The 18220-nt window shown below is 43.7% G+C and overlaps 1 protein-coding gene across 5 annotated transcripts in view; it reads left to right on the forward strand.

Moving 5' to 3' along the window:
• LOC119707065 (CREB binding protein) overlaps window positions 1-18220 on the forward strand; it is a 96906-nt gene that overhangs the window by 30974 nt on the left and 47712 nt on the right. For all 5 annotated transcript variants that reach the window (XM_038151560.1, XM_038151557.1, XM_038151561.1 and 2 more), the window contains 2 exons: window positions 7739-7915; window positions 17431-17680. In XM_038151560.1, the coding sequence (XP_038007488.1) occupies window positions 7739-7915; window positions 17431-17680 (427 nt within the window). The remainder of the gene's footprint in view (window positions 1-7738; window positions 7916-17430; window positions 17681-18220) is intronic.

Consider the following 18220-nt stretch of genomic DNA (forward strand, 5'->3'; position numbering starts at 1 on the left):
TGTGTCCTGGACATGCCCCCTCCCAGCTCCTGCAAAAAATAAATCTGTCCTGGCCGGAACCAGGACTGTGTCATAATCTACCTGTCCATCTCTGCTCGGTAATCTTGGGAACTTAATTATCTGTGAGGCCATTAAGAAAAATGGGTCAAATTGACCAGTGATTTCCAAAGTGATTAGAGAAAAATTGATCTGAGGGAGGGGGAGGAGATGTGCAGTTTCCCTAGGATGCCTGACTAACAGTATAACTGGTTTGTGATCCTGCAATCAATGTCAGTCTGAAGAGGCAACTTAATTGCTGCAGGATTGAGTGAGTGGATGGAATTCTGTGCTGGAGTCCATCCTGTCTGTGATCTCATGTCTTTACAGGAGCCATCACCTGGAGCTGCACTCAGCCATGCTCAGTAACACAGTTCTGGGGCACACAGGAGGGTGCAATAGTTTGATTCATTTTTTGGCTTCTCTTCTATGCCTCTGCCTTCCTGGACTTTGGTCCCTGAGTTTGGTTAATGGATTCTAGTCAGAGTCTCCGATTATTTTTGCTTCCAGAGATAATTTTTTCTTTTCATCTTTTGGTGTTGTCTCTGGACAAGCAGAAGAGAATTTGTAATTCTCTTTCTATTATAAGGATCCATTTTATAAAGACTAGAGCATAAGGAAGTAACAGTGGTACAAAGACAGGACACCTCTGATTAGAGGCCTTATGATTTTTGTGATCTAACTCCTGTTGATGAGTAGAAGTGCACACTACTTAAATAAAGCATTAATGTAATCTTAACGATTTCAGTGGTAGTCACTTCCATTTTTTTTTCTAATTTTGGCTCTGAAGCTACAGAGCTTCAGCTCCTACCTGTTGATCTGTCTTTGCTAAATAGAAAATATTTGTGTTATCACCTTTTTATTCTCAAAATCAGTACTTTAGAGTCACATCGGCCCTTGCCCTAATAACATAAGTAAATTAATAAGCTAAATAGTAAGCTAAATTAATTAGGCTATTAGATTGCAATTAGCCTGTCTTTGGCCATGCCCATTAGTCCTTTGAACACTGCTTGAGGCCTCTCTGGATTCTGTCATTTTTACCTGTCATTCCTGAACTACTGCAGCGTGTTGGTCCTTGTTACAGCAGCATTCCCATCACTCCAGACACATAATAATGGCACTTTCTCCTTAGCCAATTGTCTTTCATCCCTCCTGTTGGCATATTGAGAGCTCACATTTGTTCTTCAAGCATTTTGCAGATTCATGGCTTTCAGAGTCTGGCCAAGCTTGTCTCGTTTGTTTCCTTTCGTTCCAGGCTGTTTTCTAGTCAAAAAATCCAGCAGATACTGAATTGAATATTAATGATAACTATTTTTATTTTATGGGATTGGATCATAATCAGATTACTTCAGCCAGGCTTATTTTCCACTGAGCCCGTGCTGCTCTGAGTTCTCTGATTCTCATATCAACCTTTCAGTATTTTTTCTGTTGTCAGCTCAGTCCAAATCTCATGGTATTGTTTTGGTTTTAAGTACTTGGCCAGAATAACATTCTTCCATTTTTTTACAGAGTTAGTGCTTCAAAATTTAATGAAAATCAACATTTAACTTGGAGAGAAGTTTGTTGCTTTCGGTGTTTGGTTTGGGTAGTTTTGAGGGTTTTTTAGACTAATCTATCTGGACCAGTTAATTAAAATAAAGATAATTATGACATTAACTTTAGGTGGGTAGTGGTGATACAAGATACAAACCCAGGACTGTTATCAGAGATGGGTGCTGCTCCTTGGCACATGCCTACAAATGGAGGTGCTTTCTCTCTCACAGGAAGATTGAGGCTGAACTCAGTCTGTCCTGCAAGACCTTTTATTAAATTTGGAAACCCTGGAGTGAAAAGTGGGCTGGAGCAACAGAGGAGAGCAGAATTTCCCAAAGGAAAAGGGATTGCAGGGAGCATAGCTGCCTGCAGTTGTGAGGTTTCTGACAGTGTCTTGGAGAGGAAGCTAAAAAGGGAGTAGGAAATGATGTGCTTGTAACAGGGAGTGGGGTTTGTGTTGGTTGCATGTCCTGGGAGCCCTGGAGGAGTGTGGTGGTGGAGTACCCTGGACTGCAGGAGTCACAGCTGTGGTGGTGGGGGTGAGGGGACAGTTGATAGAAAGTTAAGGGATCAGGGAAGGGTAGAGTTTGTTTACAGCCTGAACACTTGGTGTACAAGAGGGAGCAGAATTCATCCCCTTGATGCTGGGCTAGAGGAGGAAGTACTGTGGTGTGTCAGTGTTGCTAAAGAAGGGAGGGAAAAAGGAAGCTTTAAAAGCAGAAGGAACAACACAGTGAGGAGATCCAGTCTGCTCTGAAAGGTGTCTTCAGGATTAGAGTGGTGAACTTCTCGCTTGTGTCACATCACCTCTGAACTGCACCCTCAGGTGAGGTTTGTAGGTTTGGTCACAGGCTTCCTCTATAAAATCTGTGAAACTCCAGGAACTAGAGGAAATGGAATTGCTGTTCTGCTTTGAAGAGAGTAAGTAAAACAGGAGAAGCACCTCCCACAGCTGCTGCTCAGAGCACTGCAGTGTGATGGCTCCTGTAGCCCAAGGCAGCTGAACAAAGGTTTTAAGTGCTGGGGGGAAAGAGGGGGGGGTTCAGCTTGGAAGTTTGTACATTCCTTGGCTTATGAGAGTAGAGTGAAACAGCCTATTTCCTATCCACGCTCAGTAATAGATTCCAGTATCTTAGAGAGTTGCCATAGTGATAAAAAAGGGAACAGAATCTACTTGTCTTCCTGGGATAGCAGAATTATTAAATTAAATGCCTCTTTTCCATTAAAGGAGAGTGTCATTATCATATTTCTAAGAACTGTTTTAGAGCAGAAATAATGTGTTTAAGGTGGTGTCCTGCATTAATCGTCTTCCTTCTTGAGGCACCCCTAGCCTTAACTTGCACTTGGGATACACCCCTTTATCTCCCTCACTGCAGCTGGTGGAACAGAGCAACACCTTTCTTGGGAAGGTCTGCTCCACTCCATCAGAATTCATGCAGCTGTGACCACAAAGAGCTGGGCAAAAGAAGCAAGATTTTCCCAAAATTGCAGCACAGAAACAGAAGGGTCAGACATGAATTACAGAGGATGAGGTGGGATGAAAGGAGCCACCATGGGATGGAGTGCAGGGAACTGAGCTGAAAATGGTGGCAGAAAGAGAAAGGAGATGAAATGATGGAGGGGAGCAAAGGGAGCATGTAGGGAACATCCATGAGTTTAGAACAAAATGGGAGTTAGCAACATAACCCAAATTGTCAGAGAGAAGCTTTCAGCTGTTGATGTCATGGAGATGCACTGATGGAAGGTGGAGTAGCCCTGTGATGCACATCCATGCCTGCTGCATGCAGGTGAAAAAAGAAACAGCTCACACTGGATTGCTCTTAGCTTCCCTTCCTTTTAGAAAAGTCAACAAACTTTAAGCCAAATAAAAATCTTTGTGATGGCTCAGAGTTCCCCGTGAGAATGACCATTCTTACCAGGTTGTAAACTCCAGTGTTCTTGCTGGTTTATCTTCTTTGGTGACTTTTAATTACCCGGTAATCTTCCCCTGAACTATCTCTTTTGGGATCAGAGTTCTGTTTCGGAAATATAAAAACAAAGGTCTTGTGAGTATCTGCCTTTCCTTACCTGCCTGGAAAACAATCTGGAAGCAGAGGCAGGAGTTGGGGTGTTCGAGCCTTCAGAGTCCTTTACTTGGAGCTCCCAGTTTCCATTTGCAGAATAAACAAGCAGGATAAACTCTTTACAATATGTAGGCTCAGTCTTCTGCATATATTTGCCAGTTGTTTTTTGAGAGTTCAGTCAGCCATGGTTTGAAGTTCCACAGAAGTCACTGGGCTCAGCATTCAGATAATTAACCAGGAATTGCAGTTTGTGCCTGTGTCTTTCAGTGTGTGATACCCAGAGATCTGCCTGATTCTTCCTTTCCTTCCCCCTCCTGTTTGCTGCCTTCCCACCAGGGAGGAGCTGACAGTGGTTTGCTTTGCTGGAGTCCCTACCTGGCTGTGTTTGGAATCAATTCCCAGCTGCTCCTCAGGGTACCAGTAGCAGCTCTGGATCTCAGTGCTGTTTGTCAGCAGGTTGTTCAGCCACTGAAACTCCTCACTGATCCCAGACTTGGTTGGAAGCTGTTAAAAATGGATAAGAGTTTGTTCAAGCAGGTCTCACCTTGTGTTGTGCATTCTTAGTCTCTGGAAATGACAGTCCTGTTAATTTGAAGTTTTCCCAGGAAAAACTGACTTTAAACCCCCCTGAAACCACAAACATCTATCAGTTTTAATAAACTCATCTTGTGGATGATCCTTCCTTATTTTTGTCTCCATATTTACTTCAGGGATTGCCACCTAAGAAAGGTTTTTCCACTTATTCAGACTATTCTTTAAAAAAAAAAAGATTAACTTCAAATAAAAAATGAGTCTTTAGTACTTTGTTTCATTGTCAGTAATTTACAAAAGTGAAGTGTAGGTTAAAAGGCAAGTCTGCTGTTTTACCACATTATCAAATGTTGCTAGTTTTTGAAAGTTACAGACTGGTATAATGCTTTAGCTTTAGGTTCCTTTCCCTTATGAAAGCACAGCTTGGGACACTGAAACACAATAGCAGGTTAACCAAAATACAAGGTTTCAAATGGAAGCTACTCTGCTTCCAGCTGGATTTCAAAGAACAGCAAACCATTTCTTAACATTTCAATCAAGTATTTATTACTTAATGACCACCTAGAGTAGGAAGAAGTATCCTCATCTATTAAGCACTCAGCTTGGAAGATTTGAAAGGTTGCTTTGTTGTTGTACAGAGTTGTGATCTGTCTAATAACAAGATCTGTTGAAAAGGAAATGTTAAAGTGAAACAACCATGTGGTAGTACTTGTAAGGATTGCAGAGCCTCGGTGCTTTAGGGATCTTCTAGTCATTTAGAGTTTTAACAAACTTTAAAACTGTCTTTCAAGCCCAAAATATTTCTAATAATTTTCCTAAAAACCTATCTTTAAACATTCTTCCTTTAATTAAAAAGCATTAATATTTCCTGATAACCACATGAGAACACCTCTCCGTTTCTTTTTGGAGCAAGAACTTAAATTTGAGGTAAATTTGCTCAGCATTCTCACTGCCCAAAGAAAATCTCTCTTCTGCTCTTTGAAAATGCAGCTGTGTAAAATTCTGCCAGAAGCTTTCAACACCAGGCTTCCAGGCTCAGCACATCCGTTGGGCATTCACTGCCTGCCCTGACCTTTTCCATCTCCTCCCTGGTGTCTGAGGCTGCTCCATCCATGAGCTGCCAGGCCCTGGGAGGGCTCTGCTCTGCTTGCCATGGGCTGGCCCATGGAGCCGTGGGCAGAGGTTTGAGCAGCATTCCCGTCTCCCAGTCTGGGCTCCCCATGGCTCTCCCAGTGCTGGTGGTGACTGTAAAGATCTGCAGGAAGTGTAGTGGTGGTTGCCAGAGAAGTCTGTATATTATTCCATTCAAAAAACTCCAAACTTTCAAGCAAGTTCAGAGAAGACTGGAAGGGCAAAGTCCTCCCAACAACAAAGTTTGTAGTTAGGAATTAGACATGAGGAGACTGACTAACAGCCCCAGAGTTAATGTTCCTATTTCTGGCTTCTGAAAGGTTTCAGTAGTTCTCCTAAGCTTTCTCAGAATGTCACTTTTAGTTTCAGAAATTTTCTTTGCTGTTGATCTGATAGACCCCTGCAGCATTAATGAACAGCTGTCGTTGTCAGATGACACTTTCTCATACCTTGTCTGAAATAGTGGGTTGAGTGGGTAATTTTATTAAATGCTTTGCTATTAATTCTTCAGAGAAAGCTGCCAAAATCTGTGGTGTAATAAATAATAATTAAAATAATTTCTCTGAACATGCAGTCTGCAAAACAAACACAGAAATACAGAAAATTAAATTCTTGATATTTGTGCAATGTCATAGCAGCTAACATCACTTCTCTTTAAAGGCAGTCTTGGGACTAAACTTTAGATGCTAATTTTTGGTCTTACTTGCTATTTGAATTATTCAGCTCTACTCTGGGACACAGCACATATTTGATAACCTCATATATTGCAAAGTAACAGCTTTTGGGATTTTTTTAATGTGTAAAGATAGAACGTCTTGTACAGTGAAGAAAGGCCCAAATCTGGCAACAGTCACTGGGCAGGATGCAGGGAAAGGGAGCATTTCCTAACAGAAAGCTGCTTGGAGAGTGGCAGGGCCAGCTGTCTGAAACCAGAGGGTACAAAGTACAGGGACAAAGAGGACAAGGCCCAGTCAAATTGTGTTTATTGGACTCTGCCCCAGTGTAATTTGCTGCTTGTAACTGGTGCTTCCTCAACAGCTCGTCCAGCCCCATTCCTGTAAGCATAAAAAGCAACCCCTGAATAATCCCTCATTATGAGGCTGTTGCTGTGATAAGCTGATGGGAGCAGTCCTTCTTCCAGCTCTGGGCATAGTCCCTGAGTCCCTGCTGGCAAGGGAAGGGAAGAGACCAGGACCATAGAGCACCGTTCTGTCCATTTTTGTGTTGACAAAGGAAAGGCTGGAGAGGTAAAGGGAGGAGGAAAATAAAATAGGATTTACTATTTCAAATAAAGAGTTTTCTCAGTGGTTGGATTAATATTTAGGACCAGGTCATAAAGTCACCTAAAAATCCTCCCAGTGCAAGGCAGGAGGGTGAACAAAAGTGATCTATTGAGTAGATCCTATGGGAGGGAGCTGAGGGGGCTCAGCCTGGAGAGGACAAGGCTCAGGTGGGACCTTCGGGCTCTCCACAACTCCATGACAGGAGGGGGCAGCTGGTGGGGGTCAGGCTCTGCTCCCACAGAACAAGGGACAGGATGAGAGGGAACAGCCTCAAGGTGTGTGTGGGGAGGTTCAGGTTGGACATCAGGAGGAATTTCATCCCAGAAAGGGTGGTCAGGCATTGTAAGGGACCGCCGAGGGAGGTGGTGGAATCCCCATCCCTGGAGGAGTCCAAGGAAAGCCTGGAGATGGCACTCAGTGCTCTGGGCTGGTGACAAGGTGTAGTGGGTCTCAGGCTGGACTCAGTGATCTTAGAGGTCTTTTCCAGCCTCAGTGATTTTGTGGTTCCAGTGGAGGAGATTTCACCATGGGGGAGGCTCCTGCAGGCCAAGGGGCTCTTTGGATGTACAATGTTATCTCCAGTCATTCAGGGGGAGTTGTGTCTGTTTTCTAGTCTTGGGAAGTTCTTGGGGTGTCATTTATCAAGTTTGTCAGTCTTAGACATCATTTTGCTCAGACACTTCTCCTCAAGTACCAAAACATAAGTTGATAACCATTTGCTCGATGCTTCTATATATTCCCCTCCCTTCCCATCTGTCTGTGTACAAAGTCATGCTTTGTGCTCACAATGCACAAAGTATCACAGCATTTGAAGTTTGTTTGCTCTTCCAAAGTTCCTGTAGTGTTGGAAAAAGCAATTTCTATTCATGTGGATTGAGAAGGATGAGCTTGTATTTTCCTTTGATTTTGTAAGTTGAATTGCAAGACTTCAGCCCCACACAGCAGTATATATTTGTAAAACATCTTTTTAGGATATATTTTAACTTGGTAAAAGTTGTGAAATTGTGAATTTAATACTGAGAGTTTAATATTGAGAAACTTCCACTGGAATTTGATCTCTACGAATGCAAAGATGGATTATTTGACGTATGTTTGCATTTTTTTAATCTCCCTTTAGAATCACAAAAATTCTAATCACTTCATTCATTCATTCTTTTCCAGTTGGGAATGACAGGTAACACTACTCCCTTTGGGCAACCTTTCAGTCAAACTGGAGGGCAGCAGATGGGAGCTGCAGGAGTGAATCCTCAGTTGCCGAACAAGCCAGGCATGGCCAATAGTCTGTCTCCCTTCCCTGCCGACATCAAGAGTACTCCCGTCACCAGTGTGCCAAACATGGTGAGTTGGACCTGCTGCTTCCAGCATTCTTTACCTCTTCCTAGTGCTTTCTAAGTTCTTGGGTGATCCACCTTCTGCAACACTATCAAATTACTTCTCCGTGGTCATTTAAGCATCAGAGTTGTCCTGTGGTTCCTCACTTCCACTCTGCAGTGTGTATATAAAACTTCTGTCCGTGTTTATGCAGTAGTTATACTTTCTCAAGGATCACAGTTATAAAAACTGCATTGGATCCTTTCATTTTGGCTGGTATATTTCATTTCAAACCAGATAAAAATGTCTTCTTCAGGCTCTGTGTGTCAGTTAGAATATGTTGGGTCAATTAGAATGTATTGGGTCCATCACCACCTTCCTGAAACTAAATAGTACCTCATATCCTTTGAAAGTGATGTGGTAAACACCCCAGATGCTTCTCACTTTATACTGTGCATGACTTGCATGTCACAAACTTGCAAGAACAGTTCTTATTAGGACACCTTACAAGTTTATAGTCTGATGTTTACCAGAGTTCTCGTTATAAAGTTAAATTAAATATTCCCATTTGTCTCAGGATGTTGCGTATTAATCAAACTGCTTGTGTTGTTTCTATGGAAACTCCAGCTTGTTGCGTTTTATATCCTTATACATGATAGCAGTTACTATAGAAACTTGTGAGACCTGCAAATTGCTTATTTTTTAATTTAAATCCAAAAAAACTATTTTTTGGCACAACCGGTGCTTGCTCTTCCATCACTGTGTTTGCTACCTGCCTGTCACTAATAAGCTCTGTATGAGAGGCAAGAGGATGCAATAAACTTCCTCTTTTCTCCTGATTTTAGAGAATCACTTCCTAATTTTCCTCTAGTTACGCTGTGAAATCTTTCTCTAATATCATCATTTGCTGTTTATGATTATGAAAAGGAGCTTGTGACTGGATTAACACCATGTTCAGAACACCACTTGCACTCATGCAGAATATTTGTAAAAGACAATTTGCTGCATGACTACTCTGATTGTGTTAAGTGTTTGGATCAGGTGTAAAGCAAGTGAGTTATTGTCCTGATGCTGCAGAAAACCTGCAGGTCAAAATGCTCTGTTCATCTCAGGGACTGGGTGATTTTAAAGCCTAATTTTGTGCTCATTTAAAAGTCAGGTTTGGGAAAATCTAAGTCTTAATATACTCACTTACTAGTATAGAACATAGTGGTCAATGTTCAGGTGGAATAAAAAAAGGCATTTGCCATCAGGGCTTGTCAGGTGATGGGAGAGAAATATCAAAAACTGTTTTCTTTCTCCCATCTTGTCCAAGAGAAAGAGGAAAGTAAGGGAAACTTTCCCAGTAGTATCAATTGCAGTTTCAAAATGTCAAAAATACCAACGGAGAGAACAATCAGAACCGTTTGTCTTTGTTTCTCAGGTGTCAAAAGCTTTGCATGTGCAATATATCTTTTTTTCTCCCACACCACCACAGAGAGTAATGGGCATTTCAGCCAACAGACATTGGCACTGTGGAGCCCAAAGGTCTCAGCTCTTGTGGGGGTTAGAGGCATGGTGGTCCTGACAGGGGTCTAACTTCAAAAACTGAATTTCCATCTGAACATTTTTATTGCAAAGCCAAGAACTTAAAAAGAAATGTCACACTTGTTAGAATTTAACCTTTATTTGGCAACAGTGGGTAAGGCAGTGTAATTATTTGATAATAGCACATCCATGGCCATATGTTATTCCTTCCACAGGGACTTTGCTTTATTCAGTGAACAATATGAACAGAGCCCCTGGAAAGAGCACACAGTCAACATTTAGTTCTATTTTTGCAGCTCGGTGTGTAGCTGTGGGCATTGCTGGCTGAATGTTGTAATATATCTCACTTGGTCATTTCCAAATGCTCTTTCCTGTGGCAGTCAGCACTGGAGCAGGTTTATACTTTGGATTAGTTCATTTTCACAGCACATCTCTGAGATAAAGATGTGTTGCCCCAGTTTTAAGCACAGAGGCACAAGGAAAGTGAGACTGACAGAATCTGCTGACTCAGAACTTGAGGTTTGTAGGCTCTGGCTTGCTAAATCTTATTTGATATGTTAAGGCATTACCTAAGGGTAAAATAACATCCACAGCAGTGCCATGAGTTACAGAAACACACATCCAAGTGACATCTGTCACTCACATTGGGCAACCAAAATGTGGCCCAAGTGGCTCTTGTGCAAAGCAGCTGGTGACAGAGGCAGGTCCCCAGAGCAGAGCTGCAATCGTGCCGTGTGTTCTTGCTGCAATCCCCTTGCCATTTCTGTGTCCTGGGATGCTTTAGTCCCTGGAGATGATGGTTTATTTAATGTGCTTGGCCTGGAGACACGGCCTGTCCTGCTCCCTGAGGGAGGCAGCAGTGATGTGGAAAAGGCTATTGTGTTATGTTAACATCCATCCAAAATGAACCTGGGCAGGGTCAGTTCAGGCTCCATCCACTACAGCCAGTGAAAGACAACTGCATATTTGAAAAAACCAAAAAAACCCCATACAGGGTCCTTTGTGGGATGAGTGCAACCACATATCTTGCTAAACCAGCCCTCTATACTGTCCTTATCTTAAAGGGCCCCCAAAGTACTATTCCATGTGAGAGACAAACCCACGTGAATGAGATCACTGGTGGTGTGAGGCAGGAAACCAGATTGCAGCATGGCACCGAGCACTGTGGTTACCACAGGGGGTATTTAAACAACAGAAGAGGAAGCAGAAAAGTGCAGCCATTGTCTGAGGACTCCTATGTCCTGAAAAGCAAAATACTTTTAAATACTCCTTTCAGTCTTTAGCCTTACACCTTATATGTGTGCTGCAAAGGTAAAAGATGGTTAAGTTTCTTAACCCACATTATTCTAACCATTCACACCAACCTGTGTGACACCCCTGTCCCCAACAGTAACCAGGACTTTTCCCACTGCCGGGCATAACCCTGGCTGCCAGGATAAATGTGCTGCAGCTGTGGATTTGGATTTTTGATCCAAATTCAGGCTACCACTCTGCTGAGAGCAGCACTCTCCAGTCCCCCGCCGCCTGCCCAGTAAAGTGGGTCTCTGAAGTGTTAATTCACTGCAGCCCATGTTCCAGGCATGACCTTACACTACACCCTGAGAAGCACGTTTGGATTAATCTCTTTAATTAGAAAAGAAGAACAAACCTTATGCTATTAAAATGATTAAGAGGTCAGCATTAAGGTATTAATTTTCAGTGCCAGCAGGATGGATTGATTTTGTTTGTTTGTTTTGTGTTAATGGTAATGGGCAGAATGGGCAGCTTGAAAACTTGAGTGAAAGGCTTGTTTCCAAAAGAAAAACATTGCTTCTGATGTTGGAAGTTTTGGTGACACTTTGCTGAGCCTCAGTGCTGCTGAAATGGTTCTGCTGGAGGACTGGCAGTGCTGTGCTGGTGAGATCATGCACAATCCCTGGGCTGTGGATGCCAGCCACGCTCTGCTCTCGGGCTCTCAGCGTGGTGTGCAGCCAGTTTGGGAGCCAGCAGCCAGTTTGGGAGCCAGCAGCCTCTGGTTTTGGAGTGTGCAGGCTCTGGGAGGAGCTGCTGGGGGGGGGAGCCCTGTGAGGCTTTTCCATCAAGGCTGCTGGAGCTTTGTGCTCCCTGCAGTGCTGCCCGTTCCAAGGGTGGTGGTGGATGGTTCCTTTGTGGGCATACCAGTAAATCTGGAATTTCTGCATGGCTTAGGAGCACAATGGGGGAAGTTTGGCTTCCAGACACCAGCGTGGTTTCACAGTTATCCCTATGACCAGCAGATGGAGTTGAGAGAATATTGCTTTTTAGGAGTGAAGGAAATAATTTTTCTTCAATTTTTGACTTAGAATTGGAGCAGCATGTCTTCTCCTGTGCTTTTTTTTCCTCCCCATCTCTTGCTAAACTGCATCAGGAACTCTCTGTTGTGTTCTTCTTTGTTTCTTTTTGTGTCCTATGGATTTCTGTAATAACAGATTTTGATCAGAAGACAGAAGAAGTGACTGGGGGGTGAGGGTGTATCAGGTGTGCCTTGCTGCAGACCTCTGAGGGAGAGGAAGAAAGCTTTTAAACTGGGAGGCCAGGTTTAATTAGAGCAAGTAGAACTGTAGCTACTTAAAATAGACAACTGGTATTTTATTCGAGAGACCAGAAAGAGAAGGCTTTATGAAGAGTCACTTAACTCCTGTGCCCTTCCAGGGAGGGAGACCTGTGTTCTGACCCTTTCTGTGATTTTTCCTCTCTTGCAGCACAGCCACTCTCCTCTGTCCCTGTGGAAAGGTCTGTGGCTCTTGCACTGGCAGTATGCTGAGTGTCTGCTTGCTGCTCTCTTCAGCATTCTCCCAGTCTCTGCTGGGCTTGCTGTCAGCTGTGCTCACCTTCCCTGTGCCTGCCCTGACCTCCACGCTGAAATTCAGTTTCTCGTTCACAGTCGAGCTCACTCTTTCCCTTCCTTAAGAAAATCCCACCTGATTTACAACAGTGGACAGCTGGGAAAAGGCTCTACTTAGGTCTAAAGGAGAAGATCTTAATAACCTGGAAACAAATCCAGCAGATAGTGTTCAGTGCCAGGGAAAGGATGTTTTGTTGGGAGCACAGCATCTGTGTCTTGCCTTAGTGCAGGAGTTCATCCTGGGGATGTGGATTGCTTTGAATGGTGGAATATTTTAGCTTTTGCATCATCTGTAAATACAGTGCCAGGCTGGCAAAAGCTGACAAAGAGGAATTAATCTTTTCCCAATGCTGTGGCCTGTGTTCCACTCTCCCCTCCCCCATATGCAAATAGAACAGTGGAGAGTATCCATTGCTGTGTCCTGCCCTATTCCAGCAGCTGAGGTGCTCCATAGCCAGCACTCCAACAGCATGGCTTTCCTTCCCTTACAAATTTCTCATTTGTGCTTTATCCTTTCTTCTATTCAGGATTTGCTGTCTGGGATTTTTAATGTTCCTCATTCCTCAGGCTGTTTTGTCCCCCATTAAAATACTGAGGTTTATGTAGGGTATATAACCCCTCAATATTTTGCTCAGGCAATTTCCTGTATGTGAGAGCTGGAATCTGTCTACACCTTCCTGTATTTTGTCCCTTTTTTCTACTTTGAAACACTCCTTCAGTGTATGTTTCTTTGTATTTGCTGGTCCTGCAAGTCAGAAAGATGAGATAAAACTCCAGAAGTGTATCCTTAAGAAAGATGCTTATCCAGCCTTGATACCTAGCAGATTCAATGGCATAGAATTGAGACCTTTGCTGGTTTTAAAACAAAATTCCATTAGCAATTATAAGTGAAGTGCACTGACCAAGTACTCAGGTTCTTTCTGTGGCCTGACCATCGGAGTCTTCTCACCTTTGAGGTTGTCATGGGCTTGCAGGTTCATTTGCCAGTGCCACCCTCAGAGGTGGAAGTTGAAAGTTGAAAATATTTCTGTTTATCCTTGACATGGAAATTCTGCCTTTATCCATGTCAGTGCCAAAGCTTTGAGATAAATCCTGAGCTCTAAACACATTCTTCATGTTAAGACCACAGCCTCAAGCTGCTCCAGGGGAGGTTCAGGTTGGACATCAGGGAGGATTTCTTCCCAGAGAGGTTTGTCAGGCACTGGAATTGGCTGCCCAGGGAGGTGCTGGAGTCCCCATCCCTGGCGGTGTTCAAGGAAGGCCTGGGGGTGGCACTCAGTGCTCTGGGCTGGTGACAAAGCGGGGATTGGGCACAGGTTGGCCTTGATGATCTCAGAGGTCTCTTCCAAACGAAATGGTTCTGGGACTCTGTTGGCTTGGTGTTCAGGAGCTGGATACCTTCCTACCTCTCCTCATTTCCTAGAGCACTGCCAGTGCTTGGGTTGGTGCTATAGGCTGACATCACTTATCTCCCTCCGGACAGCAGGATGGCCTTCTGAGGCTGTGTCCAGTTCAGGAAGCCTCCTTTCCTCTCCTGTGGAGCTTTCTGCCCACCATTCCGACTCAGATTCTGATTCCTCCTGCTCCTTGGCTGAGGAAATGCAGCCCTGCAGGGTTTTGGGGCACAAATGCAAATGTTGGTGCATGCAGTGCTCATCTCAGCCCATTTGTGCACATGTGAGCCTCCAGCTTCTGGGGCCAAAGCAGACCCTGGGGTTCCTGGTGTCACAAGGATCCTTCCTGTTTGGACAGGACCAGGCTGCTCATTCCATGCTTGTGGAGCCAGGGAAAACACCATCCACGTGAACTGCAAGAAGTGTAAACAGGTTCTGTGTCACTTTCCCAGGGAAGTTCTTGTCATCAAGTGACTGCACTGGGAATGCCTTTGGCCTTGATGCCCCCCAGTAGCTGCTGCTTGAGCTGTCCTTCAGTTTGGGACAGAATGATGCTCCCTGGGCTCTACAGAGCTGGTTCAGCACTTACTAGAGCGTCCCTGCAAACCCTGTGGGCAGGAAAGACTTTTTTGAATCTTGCTGGAAAAGTATTGGGATACTCATTATTGGAGTTGGTCACACTATGAACACTTAACTCAGATAGAAATATTGCTAACTGAAAGTTCTATTTTTATATGTATTGCAAATTGAAACGTTTGCAGTTCATGTGTGTATCCACTTTGTGCCTGCTCTTCCTTCTCTGGAAGGGACCTTCAGGATCGACTTTAAGCCTGTGGTTGGAAGGGAACTGAAGAAGTTTGGGGCAGTTTCACCTTAATGTACCTGTGTGTGGGATTTGTGGCAGTGGATTCTTAATAACCTCACTAAGATCTGCTGGTGGTTACAAACCTCTTTTCTAGAGCTAAAAGGCATTTTTTAAACACAGGATTTGTCCTCGTACACTGAAAGTCACATTCTTCTATCAGGGAGAAGGAAAAAAGCATGGAAATAAGCAGAAATTACAGAAGGAAAGTATTTTAAAACCATAATGCTCTGTAGAGTGGAGCTGAGGCAGAGTTCTATATTGCACTGTTTACCTGCTGTAAGATTGCCACTGCTGCTGAGACTACTGCCTGCTTTTCTAAGAAAAGGTACATAGTGTTCCATCTCGACCATGTCGAGTGGTTTTGAATAAAAATGCATAAAAACATTGAGAATTGCTGGCCACTTCAGTAAAGTAAAACCACCAGGGAACTTTGGGTCCATCCAAGTCCACAAGAACGAGATACTTGTGCATCTGTGCTGCCCAGACGTGCAGGAAGCTTTTGCCCTTCAGGATAGGGACAGGGCAGAACCATCTTCCTCTGTGAATGAGTTTCCATAATTTTAAAGGGTATTAACAGCTGCCTTACCCTACAGAAGTATGTATTACTCGGTTTCTAGAAAAGTGATTATTGACATTCCCATCTCTGTCAGAGGTTTTAGCAGATTTCCAACCCCTGATCCATTTGCTCTGTTGATGGTGGAGCAGGTGGCAAGAGAAACAAAAATACCTTTTTTGCCTTGTTTATCTGACTATTGAATTATTTATTTTAATTGTGGGTCCAAAAGTGCCTGAACTTCCTGCTTCAGCAAGAGCATTGTCAGTCAGTCAGGTGAAGCAACCTGAAGAAGCTTTATATTTTGAGGGGTTTTTGTGCCTACCAGCAACACACTGATTGGAGTGAGACTGCTTTGTTCTTCAAACCACTGATACTCTGCAATTCTGCCTTTTTTGTTACTCAGTCTTCAAGTATCCCTTCTGGGTCAGGACATCTGTGCTGATACAGCTGCAGTTGTGTCTGTTAACTGGAAGGGTAGTAACAAAAGGAGGACTTGGCTTGGGAAACAATTCTTTGACTGGGATGAAAGCATCGCTTCCAACAAGATTTTCTTTGGCATGATCCCTGTATTTTTCTGTAGATTAGCTGAACTAATTGTTTCCTATTTGTGACCCAAGAATTGTTTCAGCAAAACCTCTCTGCTCTATGGATTTGCTCACAGGAGAAATGGAAGACTGAATTTCAGCTGCATGCAGTGGGAGCAGATGTTCCTGGGTTTTCTTCATTCACCCCCTTATTCCTTTTATTGTTCTTTCTCTTGAAAGTTCAAGACAAACAGATTCAGCAATTCCTCTTTGTGTAAGACTTATAATCATTATCAAGTGGCAGAGTCTCCACTTCCATCAAATACCAGACATGGTGTCTTCTATGTGATCTTGTGTGCTTCATTCCCCAGAAGAAAAGCAAGCTCCAAAACCTGATGTGCAGGGACAAAGCTTGCTGCTGGATTAGGAAGAACTTGTGCAGGGAACTTTGTGTTGATCTGAGAAAATTAGGATTTTGTCGGCTGTGGAATTTCCTGGGGAATCCTTCTCAAAGGTCAGAAGTAGAATGGGCTCAAATGGTGTCTGCTGACACTTAAACCTGATTTTCTTTTCTACACAGGCTGTAGTAGGCTGTAGGTTAGTAGCTCTGCAGGCTCTACTGAACTATTTCCTCTCTTACCTCCCCAGCATAATCCTGATGTTCCTGTATTCTATTTTAAAGTGTTTTTTAGGGCTGGTTTTCCTTAGGTAGCTTGGAATTTGGTGAGCTTTCCTGTGGTAACCTGTTTTCACAGTGCATGATCAGATTGATTCTTAGGACAGTTGCTTGTTTGTCCATAAGATCAATTCAGGCTGCAAATCACAGGGATTGCAGCACTTTTGCAGTCCCATATCTGTTCCTGCTAGAGGAGTCATTGCAGGCTGTGGATATGTTTAATTTTGAAAGTCAAGTTTCTACATTTGTCCAGGAAGGTAGAAAAGCTGCCTAATCTGTCTGAATAATTGACTTGTTAAAGAGGCTGTTTCTCCTCTGCACTGTTATGAGCTGTGCCTTAAACTGAAGAGCTCAGTGGGTTTGCAGCTGTCAGGCAGAGCTCAGGCCTTGGTGTAGAACTGTGTCCATAAAGGATGGGTGCTGGAAGGAAAACACTGGATTTTAAAGCTGATAGAATCCGGTGTCACCCTGTGGTAGCTCTAGTTCCCTTCAGTAGCCATAATGCAACCCAGATTTAGGTGGCCCTTCCTAGGAGAAAACTATATCCAGCTTGCCTTGGGAATTTTCTCTGTGGAAGGAATATCACTTGGAGAAAAAAAAGGATTAACTTAGGCTTTGAAAATCAGCTCTGCCTTTTGCTGTAATACATGGAGACAGTCATAGAATTTTGACTGAATTCTCCCATTGGACTTCTCTTTTGGTTAGGGACGAGGAACTAGGATTGATGTGTGTAAAACCTGTAATATGAAAATCTGATCTATAGTATGAAAATATAGTACTAAACAAGCTCGAATTCATAGAATCATAGAATGGTGTGGGTTGGAAGGGACCTTAAAGAATTCCACCTCTGAATGTGATAAGAGCTCATTGCTGTTGGAATTATGGTGTCTCCAATAAACAGTATTTTGAATGGCTTATAATTTAAACTCTTGTTCACGTAAGTGTTTTAACAGAGTGTTTAACTCTCAATACACTGATGTTGTTTGAGCATTAGAAGTGTTAGAGAACACTGCAGAGAGTGGTGCAATAACCCTTGTAGCACAGTGAACACTTTTGTGATACTCAAATCCTTGTACAAGATGAAGACCAGAACCGCCGCTCGCCGGCACGAGGCTGAACTCTCCTTTCTTCTCTCAGTCCCAGATGCAAACCCAAGTCCAGCAAGTGGGAATCGTCCCCACGCAGGCCATGGCCACCGGGCCCACGGCAGACCCCGAGAAGCGCAAGCTGATCCAGCAGCAGCTGGTCTTGCTGCTCCACGCCCACAAGTGTCAGCGGCGCGAGCAGGCCAACGGCGAGGTGCGCGCCTGCGCCCTGCCGCACTGCCGCACCATGAAGAACGTCCTCAACCACATGACGCACTGCCAGGCTGGCAAGGCCTGCCAAGGTGAGCCCTCCCTGTCCCCAGCCTTGCTCTGTCACTGTCGTATTTTCTGAAAAATCCCTTCGCCAGGATTTCTTCTCCTGGGAAGCTGAGAAGCCTCAGAGAAAAATGAAAACAATAATTATCTGATTTGCTTCTCCTGTGTTTTGCTGCTTTGGAATGTGGTTTGGACACTGTTTACCAACTGGTCATTGTTTGATTGGTTTCATGTGAATTGTTTTACCTTAATGACCAATCAGGGTCAGGCTGTGTCGGGACTCTGGAAGGAGTCACGGGTTTTTCGTTAGTATCATCGTTCTTTGTAGCCTTCTGTCTGTGTCCTTTCTCTGTTCTTTAGTATAGTTTAGTATAACATTCTTTAATATAATATAAATCATAAAATAACAAATTAGCCTTCTAAGAATATGGAGTCAGATTCATTATTTCCTTCCTGCCGTGGGGGACCCCAAAAATACCACACTGCTCTTCTCGGCCCAAGGGTCCCCTGTGCCTGGCACGAGGGACTGTCAGCACTGGCTCCATGGTTAAGCTGCTCCCAGCTCT

The sequence above is a fragment of the Motacilla alba genome, chromosome 14 (genome assembly GCF_015832195.1).
Source record: "Motacilla alba alba isolate MOTALB_02 chromosome 14, Motacilla_alba_V1.0_pri, whole genome shotgun sequence".
Taxonomy (NCBI): domain Eukaryota; kingdom Metazoa; phylum Chordata; class Aves; order Passeriformes; family Motacillidae; genus Motacilla; species Motacilla alba.